General features: G+C 36.9%; 1 protein-coding gene across 1 annotated transcript; it reads right to left on the bottom strand.

Moving 5' to 3' along the window:
• Positions 1 to 702: 702 nt before the first annotated feature.
• LOC139114478 (dipeptidyl peptidase 2-like) lies at positions 703 to 20,330 on the bottom strand. The gene is made up of 11 exons (XM_070676238.1): positions 20,092 to 20,330; positions 15,266 to 15,401; positions 14,330 to 14,493; positions 13,396 to 13,531; positions 12,973 to 13,060; positions 12,185 to 12,348; positions 10,863 to 10,923; positions 8,348 to 8,469; positions 7,958 to 8,114; positions 6,712 to 6,847; positions 703 to 2,678 (listed from the first exon to the last, which is right to left on the bottom strand). The coding sequence occupies exons 2-11, from the start codon at positions 15,314 to 15,316 to the stop codon at positions 2,567 to 2,569; spliced, it is 1,191 nt and encodes a 396-aa protein (XP_070532339.1). The 5' UTR covers positions 15,317 to 15,401; positions 20,092 to 20,330; the 3' UTR covers positions 703 to 2,566.
• Positions 20,331 to 20,816: the final 486 nt, after the last annotated feature.

Below are 20,816 nucleotides of genomic sequence, written 5' to 3'. Positions count from 1 at the left end.
AGTCATTTCCTCGAATACACAACACATGATCACTGGCTTTGCACGTCGGCCTGAAAAATATTACAATCGTCAGAATAAAGTTAATTATTTCCATCTAAAAGCAATGCGAAAATGGTGACTGGTGCTCATTAATTTAAGTTGCATCCGTTTTGAGGCGAGACAAACGTTGGTCAATGGATATGCGTTACAGACGTACTGTGTTGCTTTTCTTCGAAAAAATCCCACTCGTATTCATTGGTTTCGGAAAACCACTCGTATTAATTTTTATCCGACGCTCAATGACGATCTCGGGTTTGAAGCTGCGATGCGCCTGCGCACAGCTTAATCAGTCCAAAGTTGCACATCAGGTTGTGTGATCCATGCAAGCATGGAAAGAACAAGAATTTCTGAACTATTGTGACGTGCTTTGCGACGCCAGGATCTTTTCACTTTGCTTTCCTTTACAATATCATCAGGGTTGCACAGGCAGGGTACCATAATAGCTACATGTACTATTGCTAGTAGCATAGAGGTCATATACAATGTCTGGTATACCCCTCCGATACGTATATGGGTACAAAGTCTTCTGGAGAATCTGAAGAATGGAACATAAGCATTTAGGGCGAATTACATGCAGGTGAACGGTGAAAAAAGAACGAAAAGAGAATGTGAAATTCAGATGCTCAGAAGCACGAATTCGACATAACTGGAACACACTAGTAGTCTTTTTTGACATGATCTTTATTTTCAAGTCAATATAATAACTTGTGCAGCATTTTATTCCTTTCTCCATCAGTCCATCTCACAGTAAATGTCGGAACGTCCTACCCCATACAAGCGAACAAAATATTTCTATTTCTTTTGAATATGCCAAATATCTTGCAAAGTTCATTTGTGAACATCAAACAAAACTTTAAAGTTTGAAGTTTGCCTCTTTTGTCATAAAGTACAATAAATCACTCTACACATCTTTACAATACATTTACTTTCTACCCACTGGCTACTCTGTCACACAGAGACCAGTTTCAAAAAAAAATCAAACCTTGGTTGCCAAAGTATTTGTCCTTCAGCAGCCTGCAGAAAATAGTACATAGTTGAACACAAATTCTCCTATAATACAAAAGGCCACTTACAGTTGTTTACTGTATCAAAAGCAAACTCATGACTTGAGGTTTCATTGCGTTCGGGTCAAGAATATGTATGATCACTGAAACATGGAATTATGTGCCCGGGGGCAAGTGACCATTTGCCAGACATAAGGAAGGCAAATGGTCTCCTGCCTCACAGCTACATAGTCCCATGTTTGGGCTATGTTTTTATTACATGCCTCTCTTACATAATTTTCACAAAAGATTTTTTGGTTTACATACAAATGATAATCATATGCCATATTTCCATGTTAGATGAAAATCTGTTGAAAAAAATAATTATTTTCATCATGAAATTGCGCATTGATATATTAAAATCACTGTTATGCAGCTTATTGAAATGTTTACACATAATTTTGTAAAACAGTGTTTATTATGTAAAACATGTAATTTTATCATTTTTAAATATTGAAGTTGTAAAGCCAAAAACAGTCCCAGTTCACTTTTAGTCAAATGATGACTATGTCACCTGCAACATCATCAATGAGTTACCATTGAATCCTACGGAACGTGGGACGTTCGATATACGAGGCATGTAATAATGATCTCGTCCTAACATCACTAAATTAGGTACAGACACACAAACACTCAATAGGCAAATTGGATTTACCCTTTGGCTGCCAAAGTCGGTTTTTAGTCACCTTCATGAAATATAACCTAGTCAAAGGTTTTTTCAAGTTTTTCCCAAAGTTTTGATCAAAAACTATAGCCAAAGTAAAGTGATGTTCATTTGGTCCAAAATTATCAAAACAATTACAGAAAAATTCATAATAATTGGTAAAATGTTGCATTAAATTTTTGGTGGGAAAAATTACAGCTCTCAAAGAGTTATTCCTTTTAGGAAGCTGTGCTGTAAGTTTCAAAGGAACCTGCTCTAAAAACTTATCAGCGACATCACTTTTAAGATTTGATATTGTAGCTTTATTTTTTTTTACTTTTTCTCTATTGCAGCAACACTGCATCTTCATATCACATATTTCCTTAAAATGTACATTTTGACAAATTTTCTTTTTCTTGAAATTTTAGCAGTAGCTATTTTCTGAATGCCAAGTTAAGAAAATGTGACGACCTAATGACTATCTGAGTGTTTTTAAGGCACTTTGAACTTGCAAGAAAATAAGTCAGCTTGGTAAAAATGGGAAATAGTACATGAATTGCACCACTTTTTTCAAGCTTCTTTGCTAGGAAGATAAGGATGTGATTAAAATTGCCTGCACTTTGCAACAAGGTATGTAATTGATGTAAATATATCTAATGGATTTTGACACAGTCATGCATTTCATGCAAAAATTTGATTCTAGCCGAGAAATGTTGGATTATGCTCTACAGTTAATTCTTGGAATTGAAACTGAGAAATTAATAATGGACAATTACTGCCATAAAATTGTGAGCTTTAAGCCTTCAGTTTCCCATGGTATTTGTTGCTAGGCTATTAAAATTCACTTTTGTTTGCTGTTGTTACGCTGCGCTTGTTTGATCCACTGCTGTATGTACTGGACTTCCTTTGCCCTTGCTTGGACCACGGAGGGAGGATCAGCCGGGTTGGAAGACCTGGAGATAAAGATATAAACAGAGTTTGAAGCTGCATTAGCTCTAACGTTTAGTACATTTTCTGAGATTTCTGTTCAGTTTGTAAAATTTATTTTCTTGTTTTACACATAGATATGTACTGTTATGCCAAGTATTCAATGCGTCAATGCTACCTTTATGTGCGTTTTATCTAATGTCAAATTTGACCAATGAATTCTAGCCCAGACTAGAATCCATTTGCAAACAATAATATTACATATGTGTTGTATTTACAAAAGCCGAGACCTTGTATTTCAATATTCTTTGAGCAGAAAAATAAAAATATGTATTTCTATTAAAGAAAATGGTGAAAATATTATCAAAAGTTAAAAGTATTGTTAAATATGAGTACAGTGAAACAAAAGTAATACTGTCGTTTTTCTTCTGCTATGATTATTGTTCAGGGACAAACATTTAATCTGGAACACTGCTGCCATCTTATAAGATTATTTTTGTTTCTTTTTGTTATGGGAAGAGGTTGAAGGTGTTCAAGAATGTAGTTTAGAAATATTTAGTTACACCTTTTTTGTTTCCGTAGGGAGAGGGTTTGGATCCTGTATCCTTCATGCTCCGGCAAGAAAGAATCCAGCTACTTAGACAAGTCACGGGTATCATCTTATGTGGGAATTTGAATAGTTCTTTTGTCAATATTCACTGACCTTGCCATGGAAAGCTGATTACGTAAACAGTGTCAATGCACCAGGTGAGATGCAAGGGATTTGACAGGAAAGTTGAACCACACCCATTTCAAGTGTTTTTCAAGTGCACACTATAGAGGGCGCTGTCTGAATGGCTACCGGTAATTGTATTACATGGCATGAGGATGTAACACAAGGACTCTACTAGTCACACAGTACTGGTATTGTGACAGCATCAATCTGAGTACTTATACTTTAGTGAGAAAGTTTGTCACACTTATGATTCACTGTATCTACCCAATGAACCATAGAGGGCGCTGTTTAAAAAGTTATGAGTATCAGTAATCCAATAATATAAATCTACTACATGACAATAATGCAAGGTTGACATGCCAATCCTTGTGGCAGTAATATTTGTGTTGAGAGAGTTGATCACACATAAAGTTACGCTGCCCAGTTACACCACAGAGGGCGCTATCTTAGTATGAACTAACCAATGCCAATACCAGTTAGCCTGGGTGATTCAGAATTTACTTCCAGGGGGGGGAGGGGGGGGTGGAGGATTTTCAGGGGGGGCCACCCATTTTCCCAAGAAAATTTAGGGGGGCCAGACAAAAATACCACAATCTTTTAGGGGGGGCCAAGGAAAAAAACATCAATTCAATATTTGCCCAGAATTTCTGATCTCTACAAAAGAGCACCGTAGACGCTACCTGGGTGACAGATAAACTCAACATGTTTAGTTAAACTCCTTTAGCTGCGAAATTCGGTAATATTCACAGTGGTTTGTTTTATGCTTCTACTGCAGTATCTTGTTCTCCTCCCTGAAGCGTTATGAAATGTCCAGTATTTAGTGTGTCAATACAAACCATACAGTGAACAGTCAGGGTTGTTTTTGTTGAAAAGAGATCTCAGATCAAGTCCAGACTAGAATTCATTTATCAACAATAACAATGGTCATTTATGTTCACACTGGTATGTTGCTAAATACAGCATTGGGTGTTCTATGTAGTGATAGAATAACAAACAAATGCTGATACACAGAGATGAACATTGAACAAATGCTAAAAATTACAGCAAATGTCTTTTTAAGGTTGGGTTTACCTTGTAGCTTGTAAAGCAGTTGAAAGTTGCATGATAAAGAAGTGTTAATTTATGCAAATGTATGCAAATCACCTGATTTCTTGGCTTCTTTTGCCTCCCAATTTCAAAATTTCCAACGAATTTAACTCCACTCCGGCTGGGTCAAATTTTCTGAAATTTCACATTATGTTTTTTAAATGCTATATAACACAACAACTATCAATTGGTTTTGTTTGGCAATAAAGCTCTTACATTTTTAATAAGAGGCATTTTGAATAAGAGGCATTTTAATTTTGCTGATCATGATTTTAATCAATTATTAGAGTGTCAGTCTTTAAACCCCTACAATTTTAAAATGAAGATGGATAATGCCAAGTAAATAGTTGTTTTTTTCTACATGAATACTATCCTTTCAAGTGAAATATTACATTTCAGAAAATACTGTCTAGTTTTCGACTTAAATAAATTTTTATCATTAATACAAAAATTGAGGTTTTTTACCCCAAATATACACCCACTTCATCCTTTGAGTAAACTACTGCTACTGCTACTCTTCTTTTCTGCTCCTTTTTTCTATGTTTCATTCTCATCAATTTTACCCTTTCTAAATTTTTTAAATGTTCTACATAACTTTTTACAGTGCTTACATCTACTATAAACTTTTTGAAAATAAATTTATGGCCGTCTCATCTTCAAGGTGCTTTTCAACGAATAGGTTTTAATGTTGAAAATAAAAATATTATGTATTACTGTCAAAAATATATGGTGAAAAATTTACAAAAGGGTTGATTTTCCAATAATCCTGTATGTGCATCCAGAAGATCATGTGGCACTGCACCAATGCTATGGTGTCGGATTGTTGAAATATTGTATACACAAGAAATTTGCTGTAGTCCAAGAAGTGATCTCAGTGTGTATGAGGCTAGGAGAAATGTGGATAGGCTTACACATTGTGTATTGATGCTAATACTTTTGTGTCCCATTCATTCTGATATGTATAATCAAAGATTTCACAGTGGCGGCTGGCAGAAAAGGCAAAAAAACAAAATACCATGTATTGTTTCGTGTCATCTGAAAACATGCGCATCATGACTATTCTAAATTAAAGTTTGTTAAAAAAATTTGAAATATGAATGCTCTGTCAATTTTGAAAAATACTGCTGACAAAATGTGAATTTGACTTACACAGGGTTATCTGCATTTTAATATGAACATTGGATTGTGAATGGAATGAGCAGAATAACATGTGAATTCATGTTTTGGATAAGGTGTTTTGTTCAAGAAATGTTCTAAAATATTCCTCAGCATTGTTGCTTTCAGTGGCAGCAACTTGGTTTTATGACAACCAAATTAGAAAAAAAGAGAAAATTAAAAACAAGTTGGCTTTCACCAATTTTAATTCCTAATGTTTAAAACTTTCACCGTGAGTCTGCATTCAGCATCATCAAATGAAAATGTATGCTGAACGTGTGCATGTACATGTACATCTCACTTTCCAGAAATATCTGGATATCTGCAAATGAGACGTACCATTAAACTTCAAGATATATATCACTTTGCCAATTATCTGCTCCTCTGATTTTCTGTTCACCATTTCTAACTGACATCTTTGCTTGTCTTTGTGTGCATCATATGTATCAGTGAGACATAACGAAAAAAGTATTCATATTTAGTAATTAACTTTTCTTCAGAAATTTACAACCAGATATGTTTATTGCTACCCTTTCCAAAAGTGTGCCACTTGCAGTCCCTGCAAATCATTCTTTTTATAGTCACATAACCCTGAAATGATTTGTTATATCATCGATTAATGTCCACTAGGCCCTACAGTTCCTGCAACTTGTTAGACTAGATATGTCTATAATGTACCGTATAAGCATGCATGTATATATTAGGGGGGGGGGCCATGGAAAAAAAACAGGAAAGATGAGGGGGGGGGCCATAGATTTTTCTATAATTTACTAGGGGGGCCATGGAAAAAAATCACCGAGAAAATAGAAAATCCTCCACCCTCCCCCTGGAAGTAAATTCTGAATCGTCCCTTAGCCTGGGTGATTTCAAGAATTGTTTGAAAAACAAGCCACTTCTACTTTTTGCCCATTTAGTCATTTTTGAAAGTTGTAAAAGCTCAACATTCTGTGTTTGTTTCTATCCCGAGAAACAAAATTTCCTGGCATGTAAAAAATACTTTTTTTGAATTGCATGCCTTCCATGTTGTTTTACTGGGAATTTACCCTAGCTTTACATAAAAGACAGTGCTCTATACACTATCAAGTGACAAGAATAATTATCACCTCAGGTCCAAGTGGTGGGCGCCTCCTTCGATCAAAATGGCAACTAGGCTTTCAGAAACTGATTCAGTCACTCCACCTCGTCTCCATGGATCCAAGTTTCCGTTTGAGAACACAATATTGCTGGCACTGCTGATGTCTGTATGGATACACGCAGAAAACAGAACAGGCAGAGGTAAGGCACATTTAAAAGGCACAGATGATACTGGCGCATATTCCATTTGCGTTGTCAACATCATGATTATGAATTTGAATACATTTGATAACAACTTGTAATTGACGATCCGACCATCAACTATGTCCCGTGGCAGAATGTCTTCTAAAGTGCTATTTGGTTCTACACGACAACAAATTTTCATGAACAAGTCAACTAAAACGCCCTCTGTGCTATCTTGAATTTGCAAACTATGCACTGTCATCTTCAAAGTGCATTAAAACCTAATGCACACTATCACTGAGGGTTGCCATAACATGTAATCATAATGTTTGGTACTTTGGTTTACAGTCTCAATATCAACAATGTCCGAAACATGGGAATTATGATCATAATTATTCAGGACAAAACCATCCAACAACACTTTCAAGACATCGTGGTAAAGTAGTGTGAAACCATGCATGCTTTTTCATGAAAAACTTGTCATGTTTTCCTCAGTTTCAAATCTTGGTGTAGGGCTCCCCCACCCCTTCCCCCATCGTAATAATACTGTCTAAATATCACACAAGTATTAGCCATTATAGAAAATAAACTTGTTAAGAACTTTTGAAATTGTAACAGAGGGCTTGATTATTATGAATAAATTGTGAAGTGAAATGCTCAGTAACTCAACAGAGTACAAGATGAGGGAATTGATCATGTCAATAGAGGGCGCTAGTACTACCATCGGTTCTTATCAGAAGTCCTGTTCAATGTGTTTATCAGCTGTTATTATAAGTACTTGTATTGTATGTAGATTTGAACACAACCTGAAACTACGATCTAACTTCCTATTATCAAGATACTTTCCAAAGGTATAAATAAGCAAATGAACCATGGGTCTGCAGGGTGATCCATGTGAACAAAATTGAAGAGCACCTGAAAGCTAAGGGGAAGTGCTTCATGAACACAATCTTGTTTAACACTGGTACAGATGCAACAGTAGACAATGTACTTTAAATCAAAATTCCCTTTTTTCCTTTCAGAACCCAAAATGTGAAAAACTGCCATCAATGCTCCTGACACTGAAAATGCCTCCACATTATAATTTATTACCTCTTCCCCACAAGTTGACGTTTAGCCAGTTGTTCCGGGGTGTAATGTTCCACTGTTTCTGGCAATACTCATCTCTCATCTCAAGGGTGAACGGAAGCACTGGGAACATGTCGGTCACGTTGTTGCTTCCTCCTGGCATGATAAATTCAGTACATGCCTGCAGGGTGGGAATAACGATGGGAAAAAGTCAAAGGTCAGCCATTTAAGTATCACATGGCATTCTAAAAATGTAGTTCCTGTCTTGACATTTCTTTGGAATAATGAATTTTAAATTCCATTTGTACTATATCAAAGAATTAACACAGGAGTGGCAAAATCAAAATACACAATATACTATAGAAAATTTCCAATCAAAACTATTAGATTCATTTGACCATGAACTCGACTTGCCTGGTTGTCCCACGCCTTGCCACTGTTTCCAACACCGCAACCAGTGGGATCAGCACACTCAATAAAATCTGTTTCAATGTCAAAACATGGCAGCTTGCCACTGGTCCCATTGTAGAGAAGACCTAGAGCAAAAAGCAAGTCAAGGTACAGCACTTCAAGACACATGAAGCTATTGGACGAGCGATTTTAGAGAAAATGATTTTTTGACCAAAAATTGGAAAAATTACCCCAAAATTACAAATATGAAAATTTCACCAAAATTTGAACAAATCTGATAGAGGCCAACCCTAGGATCATGCATACCAAGTTCAAGGCAATGAGAGAGTACTTTCAGGGAAGATTTTTTTGACCAAAAACAGGAAAAATTGACAAAAAAATAAAACTATGAAAATTTCACCACAATTTGAACAAATCTAAATATAGTTACCATATAAAACAAGCATACCAAGTTTCAACCTGTGGTTACAGAGTTTTGTCAGTGGAGAATTACCAGTAAATTATTTTTGAGCTGCAACTTAAATAAGGCCACTGCAATTTTAAGCGCCTAAATTTAATCAACCAAGTCTATAACCAATGGTTAGAAATAGTGACAGTTTCAAAGACAATATAGCTTTATAATGGGAAACCAAAACATCTCTGTGAAGATTGGATACTTTTTTGGTGAGCAAAATCCAATAGATACAGGTAACAGGGCTTTATTAAGCATACATGACAAATAGAAGTCATAGTATTTATGAGAAAGTGCAGCTCTATTTCAAAATTATGATGCACAAACGTCCATAAAACCCTACAATTGTGCATATAATATAATGCAAGATACTCAATCAACATTCACATTTTGTTTTGAAATATTTGTTGTTCATAATCTGTCATCAATTTAAGCTTTCAACAACTTATTTCAGTAATCATCACGTCTTGTGGAAGTTCAAATCATAAATTTCATCCACGGTTTTTGCAGCTCCAAATTGTCATTCAGGGAAAGGGGTTGAGGTCTAATGTGATAAGTTTTGTTTGCCGTCTTTGCATGTAGAAATTATCTACTGCCCCTAATACTGCCAGATCATCACCACACAAAATATTTGAAACACATATCTGAGTTTCAAGTTTACGGTGAAAAAAATACTAATGAGAATAGTTTAAACAAGCCAAATTGACAATGACATAGTCCCCACTTGTAATAGGAGTATTAGTCTTGATGGGGCAGGGAAATGTGGTCTTTAAGAAGTATCACTGGAGTGTATATGTTGAGAGCTATGGGCACATAGGTTTATGTCGTTGTTCCCAATTTGAAACACATGAGGCATGTCTAAGTTATGGTTCTAAATCAGGAAAAAAGATCAGACCTCTAGCTGTATTGGCCAGCCAAGAAATACATATGCACATAATAAATGAGGTACAAGATGTGACATCTTAAGGTCTCATATCCTATCAAAATTGAAGGTATAGAACTTGTGGTTACTGAGTTATGCATATATATGTATAATCAAGGTCAAAGGTCATCGAGGTCACGTGACATTTTGAAAAAAAAATTGTATTGCTAATTAATCCCTATATGCCAAAAATCAGACCTCTAGCTCTATTCGCTTGCCCAGAATTAGATATGTGCATAATTAATGAGGTAAAGCCTGTGTTGTCATAAGGTCTTCCATCCTACTAAATATAAAGGACATAGCACTTGTGGTTACTTATTTATTGACATAAACGTATATTTTAGGTAAAAGGTCATCGAGGTCACATGACATTTGGTCAAAAAATTTCTATCCTATAGTTATCCCTATATACCAAAAATCAGACCTCTAGCTCTATTGGCTCGCTCAAAATTAGATATGTGCATAATTAATGCAGTAAAATATATGCATGATAAGGTGGTCCCATCATACCATATATGAAGGGTGTAGCACTAGTGGTTACTGAGTTATCGACAAATATGTATATTTGAGGTCAAAGGTCACCGAGGTCACGTGACATTTTGTCAAAATATCTGATATATCTGCGTGAATGGAGGGACATGACCCAATCTGTAAGCCCCCTGGACTTCATCCGTGGGGACTAAAAACAGTGTCACTCCATCCTTTTTGCAATATGAATACAATGAGAAACTAAATCTTTATTTTACTTGGCCTTATACATGAGATTCTATGGAGAGCTGACTCATACATGTGAGTCTATGGAGGTGTAAACTAAAAAGTCCTCTAATACGGCCAAATTTGATCGCATTGTGAAACAAATCGAGGTGCATCTGTATGGGGTGGGTACTATCCTTGTGCAAAGTTTGAAAGAAATTGACCAGGCATGTCTGAGATATCTACGTGAACAGACAGACTAACGCATGGACGCACGCACAGACATGACCAAACCTATAAGTCCCCCTGGACAGTGTCCATGGCGATTAACAAGCAAATAATGTCCCTTTAATGATAACTGATTCATTATCAATGATGAATATTCATTAAACGCAACCTGTAGACTCTACACTGGTTGGGACCAAAATAACACAATATAGGAGAAAGCATACCTGCAGCTTGAGCCAGTCCGTGTAAAGAATCAGTACTTCCCAAGATATATCCACAAGCAACCTATGTGAGAGTCAATTTAAACAGAAATGAAACAGGCATACGTCAGTAGTTTATAACAGCTAATAAAAATACAAATTCGATCAACGAACCAGTGATATCCACTTTCACACCAAGCCTAACATCGATCTAAGCAACAGGGAAATTATTTCAGCTATAATACAGCAGATTTTTCCAACTTTTCAGTAGAAATAAGTGATGAATTTGAATTGGTAAACCTAACAATAATATACATATAAATAACCAAAAAAACACACAAACTATATACAAAGTGCAAAGACAGACGCAGTAGCCAGAATTATGACGGATTCATATTGTCATTTATTTTTTCCATGGAATACAGGAGATAAAATGCTATCAATTATTCATACTATGGAATCAGGGGTCAGCAAAGCCAAAATTGTCAATTGTCTTTGATGGTCCCGATAACCGCATGACCATTATAAACTTTTTACATGTAAAACCTAATTTTCCTACAGCCTAGCTTGGCTAGGTATGCCTACCTCATGCAGCTCCATCAATCAGTATCACGTAGTCAACCCTTGAAATCCCTTCAGTGATAAATTCCTACATCATATGTGCAAAAAGGACACCGGGGTTCAGAGTTCAAAGGGTCAAGAGGTACCTGGCACTTTAGCATACTGGCAATTCACTTAAGGTCAAACCCGGAATTCGAATGGAGCACGTTACAAACAAACCCACGTGTGTAACGCGTATAGACGAACGTGTATTTCCATACGCGTTAGTGCACATGCGGGTTTGCTTGTACTACGATCACATGATCTCTTGGGTGTACTGAACGCATCGCGTCCTTTTTATTCTGGAGTAGAATACTGGCAATTCACTTAAGGTAGATTGCGCCTCTAGACAGATATTCAGACTCTCAAACTTTTCCAATTCTTTTCTAATCTACCACTTGTTGGGGCTCATTTTTAGCCTTTGGGGAAAGAAAAACTTTCACTGTCTTAGTTTTTTGATATCGAAAATTTATTTTTTACCCCATGGAGTTAACACAGGGATGGCAGCCATTTTGAATTTCCAATATCGGTAAATATTGGGTAATTTGTTTCTCTGGTACTAAAATTTGCACAGTGACCCCTGACTTTTATTCTTGATTTTGAAAAAGAACGGTTGAAAGATTCCATGAGCAAAGTTTGAGCAAAAGTTCAAGTCTTTCACTTTCAAGGCGCATACACGTACTACCTTAAATCTAGATTTGTTGAACTGTGACCATGCATGTACAACAAAAGATTAGAGTACATACCTTCACAGGATATGCTGGCAGGTCACTGAGAAATGATGTAGCATATGGGTAATCCATCATGGCAAGTGTAGCAAATGCATTCCTAACCCAGCCCATCAGGTGATTCACTCTGTCTTTCTTCAAGGTTTTACAGAGCTTGAAAATCTCAGTTAACTTTTGTAATCCTTTAGGACAGAAGAAAGATGTGATATGCATAAATATGAGCGTTTTCAGCCCAGGTTAAGGAACAGGAGTAAATGTTTTGCACACCAACTTTAACGTCTCCATGTTCGACATGGTTTGGGTGTTCTACGGGCAAAACCCTGGTTTAAATTTACTGTCTTATCATCCTACCCAGACGCTCTAAAATCTTGCAAACTGGGTTGAAGAGGCAAACTAAATCAATTACCGCTCACAAAAATATGCTATGGCAATCCCAATTTAAAAATGTCTAAGCGTACATTTTCAAATCCTATGGGATTACCACAGGGCCAAAATCTGCTCTATAGGATTGCCATGAAAACTTCTACAAGAAAAGAGGACACACAAGGTAAAATTGATCAAAATTGCCACTGAACCCCACAAGTCTCAAGAGCATTAACATTGGATTACCGAAGGACTTTGTCCTTCAGAGTTCCTGTGGGGCACTTTTTATGTGACGGTGAGGTTGCCATCAGACATGGGATAGATGGAATGAAGGAAAGCTGCCCTGCCTGTCAAAATGTGTTGACTCGATAGTTTTCTGATCACTTAGAAGTAGATGCCAAATCTTGAAAATTGTATACAAAATTTAACCTGACAAAACCTACCAGATTGTCCTTGTTCTGAAAGCTCAACAAGTTTTACAAAGGCATCTTTCACGGCTGCCGTACACTTGGGACTGACCAGCTCAAAGTCCTGTACCAATGCAAGAAGAATGAAAAGCTATCAGTTTTACCGTACAAATAAACTATCAAAAAATGGCTAAAAGTGAATTAAAATGGCCCACCACACGGACATGAGAATCGTAGTTATTGCACACTGAAAAATATTCACAATGGCCCAATCTTGTGAAAGCTGTTAAGACTGATACAATATTTGTGAACAACTCGTTACATTCAAACCACTGATCTCTTCGGATAGACTGAAAGATCACTTGAGGGCACTCCCTACGATGCCCCTCTACAGCGCCCTCAAGTGATGGATCTTTCAGTCTACTCTCTGGATAGATACAATATAAAGCCCCTACTCACATGAGTTACATCTTCAAAGAAATATTCTCTGGATGCTTGTCCTGAAGACAGGTATATGGGTGCACTGGCTGCTATGGCCCCGTCAATGAGATTGGGATATTTAAACCTCATATAGGCACTCAGCATACCGCCATAGCTGAAAGCAAGATTCCAATATGATGTTAAAGATGGATACTTACAATACAATGCTCTCCATTGATAATAAAATAAAAGACAGCATCCAGCTGCCCTTTTTATTACAACTTTGGTAGAATGATTTAACTTTCTCACAGCACAAAACACTCAATGTGAGAAACTGATATGTTACTTATGGCAGCATCTTTCTGTAGAGTATGTATATGTGATTTGCTGTTTTTGTTCAATTGAAAATTTATGCAAACAAGTGGAGATGCTAGTTATTAAATATAAATGTTGTATACGGTATATGCTTTACCATCAATTAGTTCACAACCTCCGGAAATATGTGGTTTTCATAGACTTTGTGTGAATTCTCTATGTCACAGATACTGTAACTTCTTAACCCTTTGAGCGCTGCAATTTTTCCCACCAAAATTATAGTGTGCAGCATTTTACCAATTTTGTGAATTTTTCTGTTATTTTTTTTGACAATTTTGGACCAAATGAACACCACGTTTTATTGGCTTCAGATTTTTATCAAAATTTTAGCAAAAATTAGAAAAAAATTGACTGATGTTTATTTTGATATAGGTAACAAAAATTGACTTCGGCGCTCAAAGGGTTAAACAAACACCCGCATCTAAAGAAAGGGTAACAGCTATGCTGTACAGTTGACTGTTGCTGACTCATGCAAATTGCTTTGGTCAAAGTAATTACAGATAACATCAAAAAGTCAATTATATTTTAATGTGAATAAACTCATATGTGGTATCATTGGTAATGAGACGTAATCTTTGAAATATTTCACTGTACAGACCTTCCACCAAATGCGATGACCGGACACTTTGTTGCATTCAGAGATTCCTTGAGATGATATATTAAGACAGCAAAGTCCGCCATTGCCTGTTCTGTGGTCAGCAGCCCAACGTTTTCAAGAGTGAACGAAGAGTTGCCAAACGGCAGCGATGTCCCGTAATACCTCTGTAAGGAAAAGAATGAATGCAATGTTCTCATGGTGAGACAGTGACAAAATATTCGCTGCAAAGCAGTCAAATTTTCCAAGAAAATCTGATGGAGGCTGACATGTACCAATACATATTCATGAGATGACGTATGTACATCACAGTGTAGCTTTAGAAATTGGATTAAACTGTACTACATGTATGCAATAATGGACAAGTTATCTACATCATGCATTTTGACTGAATTAAGAATGCTTCTTTTATAAAGCCAATATATCTGAATAAACATGACTTCTCGGTGAATATTAATGAAACCCTATGAAATGAGTAATACTCAGTAAACTGTGCATTTTTGTGTACATGAGAAAAATAATGTTTCATCAAATATTTTGACATTTTAATATATGTATCTCAATTATTATTACTAGTATATCCGCTGTTCAAGGACTTCACTGTCGATATAAAAGTTCTGTTTGAATAAACTTCAAATACACTTATCATACCAATACACATGTTTCATACAATAATCTTACAGGACAAAAACTGATCTCATCATTACGAAGCTGAAATACTGGTATGTGTAATACAGTCTATCACAACTTCAAGATAGTATTTGTCTCAAACAGCATATTTGTCTTCTTAGAATGTATCAAAGCTATCAGTTATGTTTGTGGCAAACACAGAGCATGCAGAATTTGGTTTTTGGCATCATGAGAAAGCCAGCAACACACTGGTGGAATTTGGTCTACAGGAGTCGTAACAGCGAATATACACTGGTGTTAAATACTCACATGCTCTGCAAATATCAGCAGTGCACCAAATTGTGGGGCTATTTCAAACATGAATCCAGTGTTATCCGCAAATTCTGTGATGTCTCCTTCATTGCCAGTGTAAAAGAATATGGGACCGCTCCGGACCAGTGCTTGTCTGAAAAAAATAAGCAAAACTTTTCAACTGAGATGTTACCTTATACCAAGATGGAACATCTTGACCATCTATCTGAGCATTCTTGTTGATGCTGCATTTTGATAAACTACACTGTTTGATACCAGATGCTTTGCAATATATCCTGTTCTGACAAACGAATAAGTCCCTGAAGCAGGGTGATAAGAAAATACATTTGCATACGGGAAGTACTGTACCGGTAATACCCCTGCATGGTATTAAGGGGAGGTGAGGGAGCCCCTAAGCACAGAGACAATAACGACTGCACTAATTTCAAATAATTTTCTTAAAGACACGGCAAGTCTACTGCAAACTCAAAGAGGTGTAGGATTTCATATTCATTTGCATATGAAACCACAAATAATATTTTACATATAATAGATCTACAAAATTAAGTGAAACAGACTATAACACTAACTTTATCATCGCTAATGTTGTGAATATATTTCAAAGAAGATTCTTTTCCATGTTTATACTCAAGTTGTTTCAAATGGGTACAAATGTCATTGTGCTCAAAAAGAGCTTAAGTATTTAAAGTGACATCTACTCATTCACTTTACAAGTTCCATTGTACAATATTATTTATGACTTGTGGGCAAATTATCATAAACAACACTGAAAAATATCACTTGTGTAATTAGGATTTAGGTAAACATAATGCAACAAAGAAGAACACCTTGTACTGAGTGACCCTATGGTTATCACACTAGACTTTTTACCAACACTGACATTTCTCAGCGGTGTAATTCAACTTTATCTAGCTCAGTTTGTGTGGTTCAGTTAACTGCAGATAACTTTGTCTTTAGTGTCCTTATGGTAAGTTCATTTTGGTTTTAAGGTTTTATTCACTTCCACAGCAAGAACAATTTTTCACCTTGTTATTTTGAAATTTGTTTTGACAAAAAACAAGAAGAACAGACAGAACAGAAACGATAAAAATTCTGATTGTGATTCTGTCCTTGAGTGACTTCCTTATATATATATATATATATATATATATATATATATATATATATATATATATATATATATATATATATATATATATATATATATATATATATATATATATATATATATATATATATATATATATATATATATATATATATGCTTCGCTCATGGTACGTATTGCCGTTAGAGCACTCTGGTGAGTCCATATTTTCAATCCTCAACAATGTGTAACCGTACTCTCTGTGCCCAAGTTCAGAGGTTGTCATAAAGCCATTATGGTGATAACCGGGAGGGCACATTGTATACATATTGTGTATTTCGCTCACTGCTTTAATAGTAGTTAGAGCACTCTGAGATTGTTCTGCAGCCTCTTGCGTAATATAAGGGGCGTTCACTGTTGCCACTATGCTTCGCTCATGGTACGTATTGCCGTTAGAGCACTCTGGTGAGTCCATATTTTCAATCCTCAACAATGTGTAACCATACTCTCTGTGCCCAAGTTCAGAGGTTGCCATAAAGCCATTATGGTTATAACCAGGATGGCACATTGTATACATTTTGTATATATATATATATATATATATATATATATCAGTGTTCTCCCCAGGCCGTTTAACAGGATCGGCCCCGATCCTTTATTTTTTTCGCCCGATCCTTTATTTTTTCGCCCGATCCTGTTTCGTGTCTGCCGATTCTCTTTCAATGTGGCTGAAGACCTATTGTTTCTCGGCGGCGATTTTGTGTGAAACGAGTTCAAGTGTAAACGGTTCTAATGTGGCGATAACACGACGTGCCAGATGATTAAAAGGTTTATTCCATCGCCAAAATGTGTGAAATGGTTAGACTGTTCTCCTCTCATGTCGATGCTTTTATGTGTTTTACACACAATGAGGCAGGGTTATCGGGTGCAAAGCACCAAAAGTCGCGCTTGTCTGTGAGGAGAATAAACGGGGCGGCCGTAGTGCAAATGAACATCGGCTAAGACGGATGAAACTTAAATTCAAAAAGCATGAAATGTGTTACTCTGCCGATCGTACAGACAACGGCCATTTTATATAACATAACGGACATGGAGTATACTCAACCATGGATGTAAAAATTAAAAATTACATCCATGACTCAACGAAAGGCTCGGTGTTGCATCTTTGCCAGCGGCACTCAGTCACCTCCATGGTCAAAGCATCTATACTAGGCAATTGGTTGAACTGCCGTTGCCACCCATGTCTCGCTCTGGTAAGAATCCGAAGGTCAGGAAAAGTGATTTCGATCAGAAGTGGCTGAAATCGTACGATTGGTTGAGACAAAATTCAGATGCAAAAATGTATGGTACTGCCGCGTGTTCATATCGTTGCGTGTCCGAGTTAGCCATTTCCAGATCTGTGTACGTCCACATGATGTTGAAGCCATGTGTGCAGCGTGCTCCACACACACAATGCATGGCTACAGCCGCCGCCGCGCAGTTGTCGAAGTTTCGTACGTTTGTCGAAGTAGAAGTCGATGCAATTTCAAATCTTGTTCTTGAAAATACCCGGTATCAATATTTTCGGGCTTCTCTTATTATGAATTGAGTTTTAAAGTCAACATATTTCTCTGCAGGCATGCTCCTCTGACTAATATTCAGTCCCGTATGAACTTGTCCGTGTAACTAACTGTTTTGCCATGGACGTTTAAAACAGACGTCCATGGTTTTAGCAATCTGGCTACAGACAAACACGTACCGGTCGTAACAGAGGATCACATAAAACGTCTGATTTTGAATGTTATTCTAGAGAGAACTGGAAGACTTTGAATGAAAATATGGATGTAATATATGAAGTGCTTAAAGTGCACAAAAGATTTTACTTTATCCTTTTATTGTGGGATTTTTTCTGATGCTATGGAGTGACATGTGTATTGCATAATTAACAAAAATTTACATAGTTATTGTTATGCAAATTAGCCAACCCTGTTTCAGAAATTTCTGGGGAGAACACTATATATATATATATATATATATATATATATATATATATATATATATATATATATATATATATATATATATATATATATATATATATTTATTTATATATTTATCACATGAACTGGCCCAGGAGGGTACATTGTATACATTTTGTATATATATATATATATATATATATATTTATATTTATATATATTTATATATATTTATCACATGAACTGGCCCGTATTTCCACCTGTGTGACGTACACCAGCACAGATAAGAAATCTCCCCACCTAAAACAAGTAAATCTCCCCCAGCCCAATGGGTAGGGCATTCATAAATTCTACGCTTGTCCATCAAAGTGACTTGGGGGATCAATATGAGGCAATTGCCCACCCCTCGGGCATAGTTTCATGGCAAACAGGGCCTAATCCGCCACATTTGTCCCGTAGTGCCCAAGGCGGGGTCCCTCAGGGATTACATTGACTGCTGCATTATTTTCAATGATGGTGGATCTCTATTATATATTGCTGCGGATCCGTAGCCCTGCCACTCTCTGACTATTTGTATGCAGATCCGAAGCCCTGTCAGTCAGGGAGGGGTCCAGACACTTCGCACCAAAACCAGTTCGCCCCACACAACTTCGTCCCAAAACCATTTCGCACCAAAACCACCTCGTCCCAAGTACTACCTCGCCCAACGCCACTTCGCCCCAAGTACCACCTCGTACTAAAACCACTTCACTAAATTATAGTTCCGTCAACTCGTCCTAAAACAGGCTAAAACATCGATGCCACGAATCATAACGTTGTTTTTACCTGCAACTTGGCTACCACGAACCATTTATTCTTCCATGAAACCATACGGTATATTAGAAAAAAAAGAAACACGCAAACTACTAAATGGTAAGCTTACATTTCAGGTACCGTGCGCGGTATTGCACGATGCGATGTCATTTTCTCGAAATGTGTACAATTTCAAGATTTCAGTCCTGGGATGATAGAAAGGTGATTATAACTTCACTGGCAGTGGTTGGTTATTTTCAGCTTTTAACGGTTAGCGATAAATTGGGGAGTGAAGTGGCATTGTGTTTGGGGCGCAATGGTTTTGGGCGACGTGATTTTTGGGGCGAAGAGGTTTTGGTACGAGGTTGTTTTGGTGCGAAGTGGTTTTGGTGCGAAATGGTATGGGACGAGATGGTATGGTGCGAAGTGGTTTTGGTGCGAAGTGTCTGGGAACCGTCAGGGAGTGGCAGGGCTACGGATGCGTGCAGTATATTGCGTACAACTTTCAAACTCCTGGAGTACAACAGACTGCTCGAACATTCAAGAAAAAAGGCCACGTGTACAGAAAAGTCATGTAGTTACATGGTTTGTTGGTGATTCGGGATTGTAGTAGCAGTTCTGTCGCCAATAATGCCTTGCTCGGTGAATTTATAATAGTTGTTACTTAGAGGAGAGAGTCGCTATCCAGCTTTGGAACCGCCCACCTGTCCAAGTTGGCCTGTCCACACACTTTTCAGATTTCATAGGCCATTGAACTTGTGGGCTACGAAACTGTAGGTCTGTATCATGCAGACACACGGTGACCTTCTGTTTTAAGCAATTACTTATGTATATTCTAGCAAACATGATTCAACATAAAGGCTTTGCGAAAATCTTAAACAACGGCACAAAACATTCCGCTTCAATACGTTCTCGCTTTTGTCGTCCTTTGATCGAAGAGCACATGACCTGCTCGTGATTTCCTGTGTCAGTTGCCTTTTTCACTCACCATTGTAAAGATATCTTTGCTTGTACGTCTTGTTGCCATGGCTTGCTAGATTAAAGTGATCAAGGTATTGGTCGAACGTTTTTTCTTCATAAAACGGTCTTGACTGTGCAAGACACACCAGGAACAGTGCAGACAGACAGTGGCGAATACTCGAATAGGGCGCCATCTCTTTTTAATCCAGAGAAAGGTATCGTGACTTTCACAGACTGTGTGTTCGCGTACCCATGAATCAGTGCGAACACGCACACTTTATCGCAGTATAAAGTTGGGGGATCGAAAGAGTAAAAACTCGTTTGAAAAAAAATGCAGCAACAGTAACAGTTGAGAAAAAAAATTTAAAATGTAGTTTGCCCTTTAAAAGTGTAGAAATTTGAATAGTATGCATGTATTACATATCTCTGTTGAGGGGAAAAATTGTCAAATATTGGAACATGCAAAAAATTACACATCTCTGTTATGACCACCACCTCCCAGAATCTACTGGTCGATTCCTGAAATGAAAGCTCCAGAATATACGCTTTGTTTTTTTTCTCTTGACGATGGATAAATATTTTTAATATCATGAAGTTATCCGATTCAATATATTTTTCCTTCTATAGCTGACTCTCATCATAAATTTCAAGAATTGTATACTCAATGTAGACCATGAATAATACATAGGTACTGAAAATACATACCTTTTGCCTAGTGTTGCCCTTAACCCTTTGACTGCTGTAATTTTTCCC

This window comes from Ptychodera flava, chromosome 16 (genome assembly GCF_041260155.1).
Source record: "Ptychodera flava strain L36383 chromosome 16, AS_Pfla_20210202, whole genome shotgun sequence".
Taxonomy (NCBI): domain Eukaryota; kingdom Metazoa; phylum Hemichordata; class Enteropneusta; family Ptychoderidae; genus Ptychodera; species Ptychodera flava.
Note: the sequence above shows the minus strand (reverse complement) of the source record. Positions and strands in the feature narration are given on the sequence as shown.